General features: G+C 42.8%; 1 protein-coding gene across 4 annotated transcripts in view; it reads right to left on the reverse strand.

Moving 5' to 3' along the window:
* Positions 1 to 302: 302 nt before the first annotated feature.
* Positions 303 to 13210, reverse strand: part of LOC137165376 (rho GTPase-activating protein 7-like) — a 145134-nt gene continuing 132226 nt past the window's right edge. For all 4 annotated transcript variants that reach the window (XM_067566625.1, XM_067566627.1, XM_067566626.1 and 1 more), the window contains exons 9-14: positions 12864 to 13080; positions 10550 to 10664; positions 7316 to 7525; positions 6828 to 7045; positions 5343 to 5516; positions 303 to 2466 (exon numbers count right to left, since the gene is read on the reverse strand). In XM_067566625.1, the coding sequence (XP_067422726.1) occupies positions 2355 to 2466; positions 5343 to 5516; positions 6828 to 7045; positions 7316 to 7525; positions 10550 to 10664; positions 12864 to 13080 (1046 nt within the window). In that variant the 3' untranslated portion in view covers positions 303 to 2354. The remainder of the gene's footprint in view (positions 2467 to 5342; positions 5517 to 6827; positions 7046 to 7315; positions 7526 to 10549; positions 10665 to 12863; positions 13081 to 13210) is intronic.

Below are 13210 nucleotides of genomic sequence, written 5' to 3' on the forward strand. Positions count from 1 at the left end.
GAGTTTGTAAATACAAATCTGAGGCAAGTGAGTAAATTCACAGGGATGTTAACAGGCTAGAGTTTGAAAAATCTACAAAGCTGGAGTTAGTAGCAGATGTGGTCCTATGCACACCACCCTGCATACCCTCAGGGTTGTGTTTTAATTCTTCAAAAGGCGCATTAGTAGACAACAGCCCGTTTAGATCATACACCAGTACTTTACTTAAAGTGACGGGGAAAGAAGAATGGGAGTGAAATTCAACTGAACCTGTGCCTGTTTTGCAGTTTAAGGCTCACAAACCCCCTATAGAATCAAAGGCCATTTTGCCGGCTGCACTATGGGGCACCTTAGGATGGAGACGCCTCCCTAGAGGGAATTTCAGCCAGGGTGCCTCTTGAATACATTCTCACTTATCAGAGCCTAGAAAGTTAAAATGTTAAGAGCAAATGCTAGTGTCAAAGTTTCTGTAAATTACTAGCATTTGAGAAATCTCTGGTCTGCTTATACAATCCTGGCCCCTAAAATCAGCTGTCCAAGTTTATCAAAGCTTTTACCATAACAGAAAAAGTACCTACTTATACTGGAGCACAGTATACCGAGTTTCCTGTTAGTGCACAACTTTAAAAGCAGGGCTCACTTTTAAATATACCCTAAAGGATGTTTCAAAGTTTACATATGGAGCTGTTGCATAGCAATTTTTACACACGCCATGCAATTACCAAACCATTCAGCTAGATTCACCTCTGACCAGATCCTGTGCTCCATTTAACACTAAATCAAATTACCTTTCCCAGTGGCAGTTCTAGCAAGCAGTCATTTTTGGTGTCAAGAAACTTTGGTGCTGGCCTGCCATGACAGATACCTACTTATTGTAGGGCTAGCTGACATCTTACTCAGCCACCTTGATTGCCCACAATCACTAGCCTATGCAGTGAGTTACCAGTTTTTCTTACTGCTATATTCTTATTCAAGTGTAGATTTTTCCCTAGCAAGTCTATGGTACAGTTTGATTCATGTAAGACATTGAGCCCCATGATCATCTACTGTGTCATGCTGCTATAGTTTGTACAGGCTAGTAGTGGGGCTCATTCCAGCACCTTTCTGTGAAGTCTGTTTATCCAGTAGCCTCAATTCACACATCACACTCAAGTTCACCCCCCTTTCTATTTAGACAGCTAGTGTTTGTATACAAGCACTTTGAGGTGAGTGAATAGGCCTGTTTCTCTTCAGTTGCTAGCTGTACTTTATAGGCAAAAAACACATGCTCAGGGCCAGTGAATGAGATGCCCACTATCCAGATATGAGGCAAGATAAGAAATTTGTTTGATTGTGGTGCTATGACTGTTGCTGTGCATGGCCTGCACCTAAGCCCCTCTTGAACCATCAATGAGCTCAGAGACCTGGTGAACACAGGGCACCTTAGTTTCACTGAAACACAGAAAGCAGCTGTCTGAAATATTTAACTCTAGGAGTAGCACCTTAATTATCTGCACATACACACACTTACTTACTGTTGGCTTTCATAATAAGCACTTTATTAAGGAATAAATGTATGATAAACCCTAGTCCTAATTCAGTAGACAAGCACACTTCTGATTTAGCTCAAGTGACTGCAGTTGAGGTCACATTCCAATACCAGTGTCTAGCTGTCCATGCATATCATCTAATTGGAATTGAGCATTGTTGGGGTGGCTGCTGCCCTTTATTTACCAACTGAAATGTATTCCTTTGTGTTAAATGCTTTGCCATGGGAAAAGTAAGCAACTCTCTCTCTCCCCTGCAGAAATTAAATAATATTTAATCCCCTAATATTAAAACAATCACCCCCCCCTCCAAAGATTTGCTTTATTATGTAAAAAGGCACTATCAAGAATTAACAGCACATGCTAAAATATTTAGCTCCCTCCATGAAAAAGGCATAGATGTGTGTTAAAATTAGCTTCATCGCCACCCCCTTAATTCAATAAAAAAAATTCAAGAGAAATAATTAATACTCTAGAATGCATAAATGTCTACATCTTATAAAATAATGCATATCTGGAAAAAATACAATGTTCTTAATAACTTACTTTAGAACTATAATTTTGAACCAGCATATTTTGTCTCTTTCCTGGATGTAAAAATTGCAATTTATAACTTTGTCTATATACACATTTTAGCTACCTTTGTGCAGCCAGTTCAAGAACCACTTTCTTAAACTGCACGGAGGAAGGAGAACCTCTATAAAATTACTATTGTACATTTCATTTATATGCCATTAGAAATACTTCTTGATTGATTACTTTTAAAATACAAGCAAGTCTGTTTAGTCCGAAGCTTTAAAAAGAGCAGTTTGTTCCTCGGCACCAGCCTTTGTTTTAAAGCCAGGTGCTTTAGATTTTGGTTTCCTTGGGGTCAGAAGGTTTGAAGGAGTCTTTTATCCTCATCAGTTCTGCAGCACACATATGACCAAAAACCCTGTTGTACCATTCTGTGGTTCGGCCCCTGCAAACCAAGAAGTCAATATATTAGCAGCCCTTAAGAGAGATTAAGTAATTTGTTTTCTTTCTGAATTCCATCTTTACCCATGCACACTACACCTTCTTATTTGTAAGTATGCACACCCCTTAATACTCATTTGTACTGCAGTAGCACCAACACAGCCTACCTCTTCCCCATTTTGGTAGGTTCTGTATATGTATATACACACAGGCCAACTCCTCCCTGTAAAACAGTCTAAGCAGTAGTTTGGCCAGCTCTGGGAAAGAGGAGGGTCTAATTCCAGTAGAGAAGCTTTTAGAAGCAATTCGTTTTCTTATTACACCTAGGCTAGAGTAGAATTTTTGACTGGTCACGTTGATGTTAATGAACTTTTGCTAACTGCTGCAAATCTCTTCCCAATGAGTGTTTGGGGCACATCCCTCAAAGGAGCCATCATTTCTTTTGGTCTTCCCCCAAGAAACAAAAGGTTCTGTGGATGTTGGTGTATTTAATAATCTTGAATTGAGGTGATGGTCTACTACTGTTTCAGAAGTGACCAAACAGCCTTTGGGTGTCCACCATGTGACATTTCAGATGGCATCCACTGTCTGAACAATCAGGGCACTTTAATGCTGGAGCACCCGCAAATCACTTTTTTGAAAATGTAGGCGGGATGCTATTATTATGGAACCGCAAGCAATAGATGAGCCACATAAACTCTGCTAAACCTCGCTGCTCCACTTGCAGATCCACCCACATTTTACTTGGCAACGCTGCAATCCTAGGTCAGAGCTGTAGCTCACCCTCTTATACATAGGATCAGGATATTTAGCAGGTGTTCTAATGACAGCGGATGTACAGTAGTGGTTCCATGTATCAGAGCTAGGTGCCAAATCCTCAGATGCTGAGAATCTACAATTCCTGATGTAATCATTGATAATTTAAAGGAAGATGTAGGTGCTCAGCACTTTAGTATCCTATAATTCAGCCACATCAACTCCTGTGATGTTATGTTCAGCAGAGTGTGTGACAATTCACATACTATTAGCATGCACACCCTGGGCTCTCTCTGGGTACATGCCATTTAGGAAACACACTCTTGATGAGGAAGGTTCAAAAATCTAAAGCAAACTGCATTAAGGAAATCCTTTCTATTCTCCTTTTTCTACTAACCACCATATACAATAAGTGAGTTTTCTCTCTCTACCCTAAAACTTGTAACTGAATCACTCATAGTGACTCCCTGGCTTACTCAAACTAGGTTTATCCAAATGGTTATGGTGGCCTCATTAAAGGCAGGTAATTAGATATTTACACACTGATTGCAGCCATCCCCAATAGATTCCCGCTTATTTTTCTGTTCAGTTGATTCAGATTGTTTAGCCAGTCAAAGTGGTGCCACTTTTCTTGCCACTCTCCCCACTTTGGGTTTTGGTTAATTGAAACAAAATGTAGCAATTCAAGTCCATTTGAAATTTCACAATATTTTCACTTGCCTCACATTTCTGGGGGCTTTCCAGAGGTCAGATGGGAGGCGGATCACACACAGCGAGGTAACACACACATGCAGAAAAGGGACTACAGTATAAACACTGCCTCAAGTGTTTTTAAAATACAGGCATGCAATTTAAAACTGCCCCTTCCATCTTCCCAGCAAGACCATCTCTTACAGAATAAGTTACAGCTTGTGGCAGCACTGGGGTTACTAGAATTCACTGTTCCTGGGCAGAATATCTAGTCTAGTGGGTGAAATCTAACTTTCCTCCAACATCATAGGACTTGACTCTTTTCCAGCAGCTTAGTTATTCTGAAAGACACCAAGAAAATCCCTCTACATACAAAACCCCATTAGCACACAAAGTTAACCAAAAGGCAGGCTATGTCCCTCTAGCAGATCAGGAGCAAGACGTATCCTGCATAACAACTAATCTGTGCATGATTACAAATTGAAGATTCCACTTGACCAAAAGGTTTTGCATGTGTCCCAAGCTTTTAGGATATCAGGAGTTAACCTGTACCTGTTTGTTGTTTTAGGGAGACAGATTAACAAGAGTCATCTTGGTTTATAGACATCTAACTAACATGCAGCCCCATCATAACTCACAAGAATTTGCACTGGCTTCACCAGCAGAGAATGTGAAGCCATCAATTTTCTCAGCTTCTAGATATTCAGCATGGGGCTATACCCATTTGCTTGCTGTTTTCCACCTCTCTCCCCAAACCCGCACAGATCACTGCAGCCACAAATAGGGCAGAATTATTATAAATAGCTCTCTAACAGCACACAGTAACACTGTGTGACAGCTTCAGACAGGGTGTGATGAATAGTTCCAGTACCCACTGTGTTTGAGGCAATTAATATAAAATTCAGAGTCAAAAAAAAAAAAAAAATCACAGTAAAAGATAGTATTTTAAATCCCCCATAATCTGTCCCAATGCCAAAATAGCTTTGTTTTTGATACTCCAATGGGAGAGGGACAGGATATTTCTCTGCAGCGAGCACAAACTCAAACCTGTAGTCAAACACTTGGCAAAGATATCTATGTGAACACACAAAATAAATTAATAGGCACTCTTATCCAAAGACTTCAAAGTGTTTTTATACAGGTGAGTAAGTAGCATTATCCTCATTTTAAGGGGGAAATTTTACAGAGGAAGAGAGAGTAAGTGATTTGCCCAAGATCATCTAGCAAGTCAGTGGCAGAGCCAGGAATCGAACCCAAACACCCCAGCCTCGTGCCCCATATACTTGAGTGCTAAGTATTATCTGATGTTCCTTTCTTCTCAGTGTTATACAGTACAATAAATGTAACTGAAGTTATATTGGTAGCTAGAAAGTTGTGCTCAGGGCCCAGAAGCACCACAGAGCTAATGCAAAGCACCATAAACTAAAATTATACCTTGTGTCTGTCCGACAGACGTGAGTCACTTTGGATTTCTGGGAGCCAACTGTTTCTATGAGATACTGACACAAAAGAACGTGGGCCAAAATCCCATTCAGAGTAACTCCTTCATTGTCAACTGAGGTAGCTGCCAAAATACAGGTGCCACTTTGGGGATCAGTCCTCCAAGTCCTAGAACAAAGAAGGGCATTTTTTAGGATGTTTCACCCAGAAGGTTTTACACGACTGCATAATCTGACATTCTGCCTGTGGGCAGAGACCAATTCAAATAATGCACAACATAAATAACCTTTTCCATGCTTCAGTGCATATAGAAGGTGCTTACACATCCTGCCACAAACTGTCTATTATTTGTGTTGCATTAGCACCTACAGTCCCTCATCATGGATCAGGGCCCCTTTGTTCTAGGCACTGTTCTAATGCTTAATAAAGACAGTGCCTGTCCGACACAAACAGTTTATAATCCATATAGGAGACACACAGAAGAAGCTAACTAAGCCCTGGTCTACTCTACAAACTCATGTCAGTATAACTATGTCATAGAGATGTGGATTTTCCCCCTAGCTCAGTGTTTCTGAACCTGGGGGTTTAGAGGGGTCGCAAGTGCAGAGCTGGTATTGGGGGTGGCAAGAAAGGCAATTGCCTGGAGCCACAGGGGCGCCATGAAACTAAGTTACATGCCTCAGCCCCGTGGGGGTGGGACTCAGGCTTCAGAGGTACAGTCGTTTGGAAAGGTTAAGAACCACTGCCCTAGCTAGACAGTGCTATGTCAACAGGAGGGCTCCAGTCAACATAGCTACTGCTCGCTGGGTGGTACAGCACCTACATGATGGGCCTAGTAGCATCTTCACTAAGCACTACAGCAGTGCAGCTGTGCTGGTGCAGTGCTGTGTACGTATAGACAAGCCCTAAGGGTCCCAATGCTGCAATCAGATTCCTGCACCTACAGGAGCACAAGGATCTGCTCAAGTGAATCCAACGGAAGTGCTGGGGCCTAAATCACCTGAGCAGATCTGCGAAAAACCCTAAATCAATCACTCATTCACCAAATCTCCCATCTAGTCTCTCTTAGGAAGAAAGGGTGCCACAACAGGATTTCTAAGCTGTAGTCATTCTGGAAACCAGGCTAGAATTTACATTTTTCTCAGATGTAAACAAAGGATTCTTGACCTGGGGGATTATATAGCTGCCATGACAAACATCTGGAGTTATGCTGTAATTTTTAAAAGAGAAGAGACAGGAATGTGGCACAGGGCCTGGCAAACGGCCGAGGCCCCTAGGCTTTCCCGCATACATACTGTCTCACAATCAGATTGGTGGTTAGTTACACAGTAGTTATCCTGAAATAATGGGGAACTGCACCCCTTTTTGATTTACGTGGAACTGGAACAAGCCAGCATGAAATGCTGTGAAGCAACATGCACCACAGTTATGCTGCAAATTGTGTTCAGGAAACAAATGAAAGTCACATCAATTCCTTACCTCAAAACCACATACTCCCGTGGCAGAAGGGGTGACATGCTCTCTGTTGTGTAGTGATAAATATCTGTTTCATCATCCCAGGTCTCTACGATTTTAGCCTGCTGCAGACTTGGGTCCCACAGATGCTGCTCTGTCAGGATGCGTTGGAGTATTACTTTAGGAACGGCATCTATTTCAGTGGACGCCTTCCATAACCGGACATGGTAGTTATCTTCCACCTTAGAAGACAGTTAATGGACACTGGTAGTCTACTAGGAGTAGATTTCGTGATCTCTTCCCCCTTCCACTACTACAGAAACCTAGACAGCCTTTCAACAAGATCTGTGTTATAGAAGTTGCTGCTAGCCCAGAAAGGCTCCAGGGCAGTTGTTGAATTGACGTTAGGCAGAAACACAACTGGTCTCAGCACAGCCGCAAGCTCAGACAGGTGTGTAATTATCAATGGTTGTTAACTGCCATCTTCGCTAACACCTCAGCATCAGATTTACCTTTTTATTCGCCAATTCCACACGTCCCAAGTTTGAACAAGTAACCCAGCTCTTGAATTTTTCCTTGGCATCTCGCAGCAAGTCCTGCATGGAGTTCTCAAGGGAAACCAGCATCGAGTGCCTCGTGGTGGTCTGATTAGAAGCCCTTTCACTCAGGCCATTCTGTTCACATAAGTCATCGCCACACTGATCCAGGCAGTAATCGGGCATCTGCAATGGGAGCGGATGTTGTATTCTAAGCACGGTCCCATCACATTTATTCTTACACCCTAGGAGAAAAACCTAGTAGGATGATGAACCTTCGGTGCATGTTAACTGACTTTTGGGAGACTCCATGTAAAAGCTACAAGCACAAAACAAAGTGCCAACAAATATTCTAAACAGTTCCTTGAAAGAGTTGGACTTGCTAATGCAGCAAGACTGGGAATGAATGATCAGCAACCAGGAGCAGCCCAACACATTTTATAGCACTAGATGGGAAAAAAACCCCACTGCCCTGAGAAATGAGAAAGCTAGGTTTAAGGAATGACATCCTCTCAGCAGCTGGAGCACTGTAGTGGGAATCAGGATTTCTACATTAAATCGCTGGCTCTTGCACCACTTCAGTATGCAACCTGGAGCTAGTCACTTCACACCCAGCTGTAAAATTGGAAAGTGTTCTTAGTCATTTGATTTCCTGTGATGAGACATTATATTTAAAGCCTCAACACTCCAATTAACTAAGTCCCATTAAAAGTGTATTCGGTCTATAAATGCTTTTTAAACTATACTCATTAAACCACAACACCTCTATGAATATTTTTATATTACGGAGAGAAACTCAGGCAAAGGAGCATGACTTGCTTTTCCTTGCATTAGGGTATCTAGATTCATTTCAAACGAATGGATGAAAGCTACAGCCTCAGACGTTCCATGTAGTGAGGTTACAGCATGCAGCGTTTTTTGGCTCATACAAAGAAGCGATGTAAGGTTCAGGCAGGTAGAGATGACGGTCCATCTCCTCTCCGATCAATCTCCTCTGCATGTACAAGACTTGCCTGACCTTAGAGAGCATACCTGGGGAGCTGCTTACAACTTTTATACTATGCCGGCCCCAGCTTTGGATCCAGCCATCGCTCTGATTACTGTGTAGGCCACTGGCTGCATAGGAAGGAGGACAGGCCTGCTTACTAGGGAGAGTATACACGAGAGAGTAAAATGGATGATAATGGATGTTTAATGGAAGTCAAACTATACAGTGCGGAGAATTGAGGACAATAGGGTGGTGCGGAGAATTGAGGACAATAGGGTGGTAAATAGGGGGTGGATGTGCTTGCATAGGAAGCAAAGAGCTCTTACCCACAGCAAACCACCCTTGACACTTCATTTGTGCACTGCTCTAGCACCCTCCAACCTGCTTTGCAAATAATGACCTCCCCTCACAGTGGGGGGAGCGATTATCCCCATATTACAGACGCGACTATAGGCTTGGGTTTTCAAACTCAGTTAAGCACATCCAGGTCGGTGCACTGGGGCAAATCTGGTCAGAGGCACATCCCGCACCAGGGCAAAAAGGGGTTTGCTTGAGTGAAGCTGACAAGGATATGGTGCATCTGCATTGGGGCTTTGCATCAGGAGCTGCATCAGCTTAGGAAAGACCGGGCCTACATGGCTTGCCCAACCCAAGGTCACATGCAGCCAGTGTCAAAGCTGCGAACAGAACCCTGAACTTTAAACCAGTCTCTTCGTTTATACATGTTATGCACCAGAGTCTTACAGGAGGTGGCGGGCTCCTCTTTTCCACCCTCTGTTCTTTGCAGCTTCTTCCCCCCATCCCTTTTCTATTCCCCCTTCCCACCTTCCAAGCTGCACCATTTCTTTCCCATGCTCACACTTTAAATACGGCCAAATGCTGAATGTGTTACACCAAAGCCAAGGAAGGAGACTGGAGGGCTTGGAACATCCCACCCTCCTGGCATCTGATGGTATTTTGGAAAGCTCCTCTTCCCCTCCCTGCAGCTTTCCCGAAGGGCCATTTCAGCACCAAGATGGAAGGTCCAGCCTGGCGCCAAATGAACATCGGTGTGATTGCTGCCAAGGGGTGTGCCGCAAGTGCCAGGAGGCCAGACTCATTCTTGATCCTTATCCAGCTCGTCTCAACAGCAGAACTGCAAACTCCCCCGTGCAGGCCGGTTCGCCTGCTGGGTGGAGCGCAACTGGCTGCCATCAAGTCTGCTGTGCAGTACAGACATCAGCCTTCATGGGAAGAGGAAAAGTGAGGGAGGAGAGGATGCAATTAACTGCCTTCCCCCAGGGCTCCAAGTGAGGGCAACATGCACATTTCCCTTGTGAAGGATGTTTTAAATCACTTGGGGATAGTGAGTTCCTTTTGTTACATGCTTATCAGTGGAGCCCTGCCTCTCTCAGACAGAAGGGGCTGGCCACTGCCTGCATGCAGGCTGCTCTCAGTTCAGGGATGTAGAAAGCCAGGATTAGGGTCGGTCACATGCTGGACAGACAGCATTCCTGGGGGCAGATGCCTGTGAGGTGAGCATTGCAAGGTGGGGTTGGCCATGTTATTTCTCTCTCTAACTCGTCATATATTTAGAAACGCTGTCCTGAGTCAGGCCAGCTAGAAAAACAACTGCACAGAAATGGGACATTTTAAATAAACCCATTAGAGTTGGATCTTAAAAAGAACCCTGGTTCTGAACTCTCAATATAATGGGGCCAAACCAAATCCAAACCCCACTTTAACCTATGTGGCTTGGGCCCACCTCCCAAGCCCACAGATACATCCCATGCCTCAGGTGGCTGGAAGACATCACAGGAAGAAGGAAACAAATGGCAAAATTTGATCCTGTTAAGTACTGTATAGTAGATACAATGACCTCTGCAACAGAATTCTCTCTGTATTAAGGTCAGTAGGACACAGATAACATACTAAAGAATTAGGAATTGCAAGCAGAAGAAAAAGCAACAGGATGATGAATCATAACTTGGCCCAGGGAAACTATCGTCCTCAATGAAAACAAACCTCCAGGGTTTGCTTCAGGGGTTGTTTGGGTTATTTTAAATTGTATTCAAGGAACAAGACAAGGACATTTACTCTTGCCAATAGGAAGCAAAGATCTTGCAGGCATGTCCAGTTTAAGCTTCAGGGCTGGAGCACCCTACTGCATTCACATTTCTAACCAGCAGGATGGATGCTCTCCGTAACTTAGTAACATGGGGGTGTTATAGCAAGTGACATACCTGGAAGAGTCTGTTGCACTCCATTATCATGTGGGCCAGACCTTGCGTGGCTGCCAGATTCTCACTCAAGTCTCTCTGGTCTGGTTTTCCCAGGCTGTACTTCCTCTGACTGGACCTAGAGAGAGGATTAACAAGGATGTTCTTAAAGTTCACAGCAGAGTAAATCAAAAAGGCATGAGGTGAAACACAGCAACATTAGCCTGGAAGCTCTAATACTTTGGGAATTTTCTCATTTATTCTGGTGTCTGAATTCCTGTGTTACATGAGTTCGACACACAAACAGCTTCACTAGCCGAAGTATTGAGTCACCACTTTCACATGGACAACACTGAAACCCACAGCAATCGTGAATAGACAGTTACATGGAAATGGTAACCTTGCACCAAACCGACACCAGGAGCACTCGAGCTATTGAGGCCTACCAAATTTTACAAGCTAATACGTGTCTTTTACTGAAAATTAATTAGATAGGATTAGCCAAAGGAATTAATGAGCGCTCACCGATGTGCTCAGCATCCTGTTAAATGGTCAGTTACATCAACAACCTATGGAGACTGTCTAAAGACTTTTTTATATCACCACCACAATCAACAGAAGTGCTGCCATGTTGCTGTGTTCTGCTAACTCATGTTATCAGCATTTTAGGCTCTTTCCAGACATAATCTTTATATGACACCAGTAACACTCACAATAGCTTTATCTTGGAACATTCTTATAAAGAGCGGAGGATAAGGACCTTGACTTTATTCCGTAAAGGCAAGCCTTTTAGAGTATGTCCCTTTGAAGTCTGAATCCTAAGGTAAAATATTAACAAATAGTTATCTGAACATAAGGTTCAAAGCAACCTTGTTTCTAAAATGATTCTAGGCTCCTTGCTGTGACAATGTAGAGTTAAAGTAAATCCAAACACTACAAACCTCTAAACTATGAGTCTCAAGCTCCAAAACATTACAGATTGCTTAATTCTGGTCAGGATTTGCAACTGAAAAGTTATCAATCACTCTGCCACATTCCTGACTCCACTCACGTCTTCTCTCACGATGACCAGCAGTGCTGTCATTATTTCAGCTTTAGTGTTAGCTCTTCCAGCAAGAGCTGAGCATCACAGGACTTGTTTTATAGGCAGATATGCATCTTGAGATGGTTTGCACTTCTTAAAAGCAAATTCTTAACATTTTTCATCTCTATTTACTTTTCTCAGAGTGTCTCATTAAACTTGAAATGCACAAATACCATCCTGTGACAAGCTTCTTCACCTAAATGGAACTTATATCCTTATCATTAGATTGCCCAAGATGATGAGGCATCTACTTTGACAAGGGCATGATGTTTTTGCCAAAAGAAAACAGCACTTTCCTGCCTCAAAACAAGTGTATCCACAAGCATGGACACACTGTATAGCAAACAAAAAAGGCCTTGCGTTGAGGCTTAGATTAGATCTGGAATGTGAATTCTCAGAGGTTAATATAGTGATTACTTAGATGGTCCTTCATCGGTGCCAGTAGATGTTACACAATTAGGATACTGTTGCTTATTAAAATTAAAAATCACTCAATCCCCGTGGCTCAGCTTGGCATCCTTATCAGCAAACAGAATTAGAGCCAGAGATAGCTGCAGAAGTTGGGAACTAGCTGCAGGAGCGTAAATCTGCAACTGGGTTTTTACATGTAAATAACAGGAGTTTGGAAGCCCAGTTATTTAAGTATTTTCTACCTATCCATTTCTTTAGACTACAGCTCTCGCTATTGGGTGTTACCTGAGTGCAAGCAGAATTATAAAAAGCAAACATGGTCAGAAAGACTATTCTCACACATCTTCATAAGGCACAGAGCAAGAGGGTTTTTTGTTGCCTCCTTTGGAGTAGATATTGGGAAGAAACTAATCCTTGTGAGTTTTCTGTAGTGGAATAGGGCTAAGTTAATGCAAATGATGGCCTGGCATATGATTCTGAAAGTGGCAAGACCTGTGCTAACTAGTATTTGGTGCCTCCACAAAGAGCAGAGTTGTCTTAGTGTCTGATGCTCACAGAGAGAAAGAGGGGTGGATTCCTGAGATAACGGAGGCCTAGAATACTTAGGGCTTCAAAGAACAGGGCCTTGAAATTGATCTAGTTTTTGACAGGGAGCCAGTGGAGCAGGAGGGTGATGTAGTCTCATCTCCCATAAGGGCTGAGCTGTCACATATGGGACAAATCTGGAGCACCTTCAGATTTTTTTTAAAAGGCAAGGTACATTTTGGCTCATTTTCTTTATGCAGAGTCAATATGGCACAGAAAAACTCAGATTTAACAGTTCAAATATTAAGATAATGATACCTAGATGATGATGAACTCTCTCGCCTTAGGGTATTGAGGTGAAACAAAGATGGCGCAAGACAGACTGCAATATTGGTTGGAGTCATCTGGTTCTCCTCAACAAAAGCAACTACATCTCGGAGAAAGAAGAGAAGGATTTTCAGAGCTTCACGGTTTTCGTCTGGGAGCAGAAGAATGGCAGCCTGGACTGCATGAAATTGTTGATCTTTTGGCAAATCTAAAGATATAAGAATTAGGAAACTCATGAGAGTTTGATAAGATAAAACATTAAATAAAAGAATGCACACACTATCCTCTAACTAGGGCATCAGCTCCATAAATCAGGTGTCCCCCATACTCAGAATCAC

This window comes from Emydura macquarii, unplaced genomic scaffold (genome assembly GCF_026122565.2).
Source record: "Emydura macquarii macquarii isolate MOO-44397 ecotype Brisbane River unplaced genomic scaffold, CSIRO-AGI_Emac_v2 contig_2768, whole genome shotgun sequence".
NCBI lineage: Eukaryota > Metazoa > Chordata > Testudines > Chelidae > Emydura > Emydura macquarii.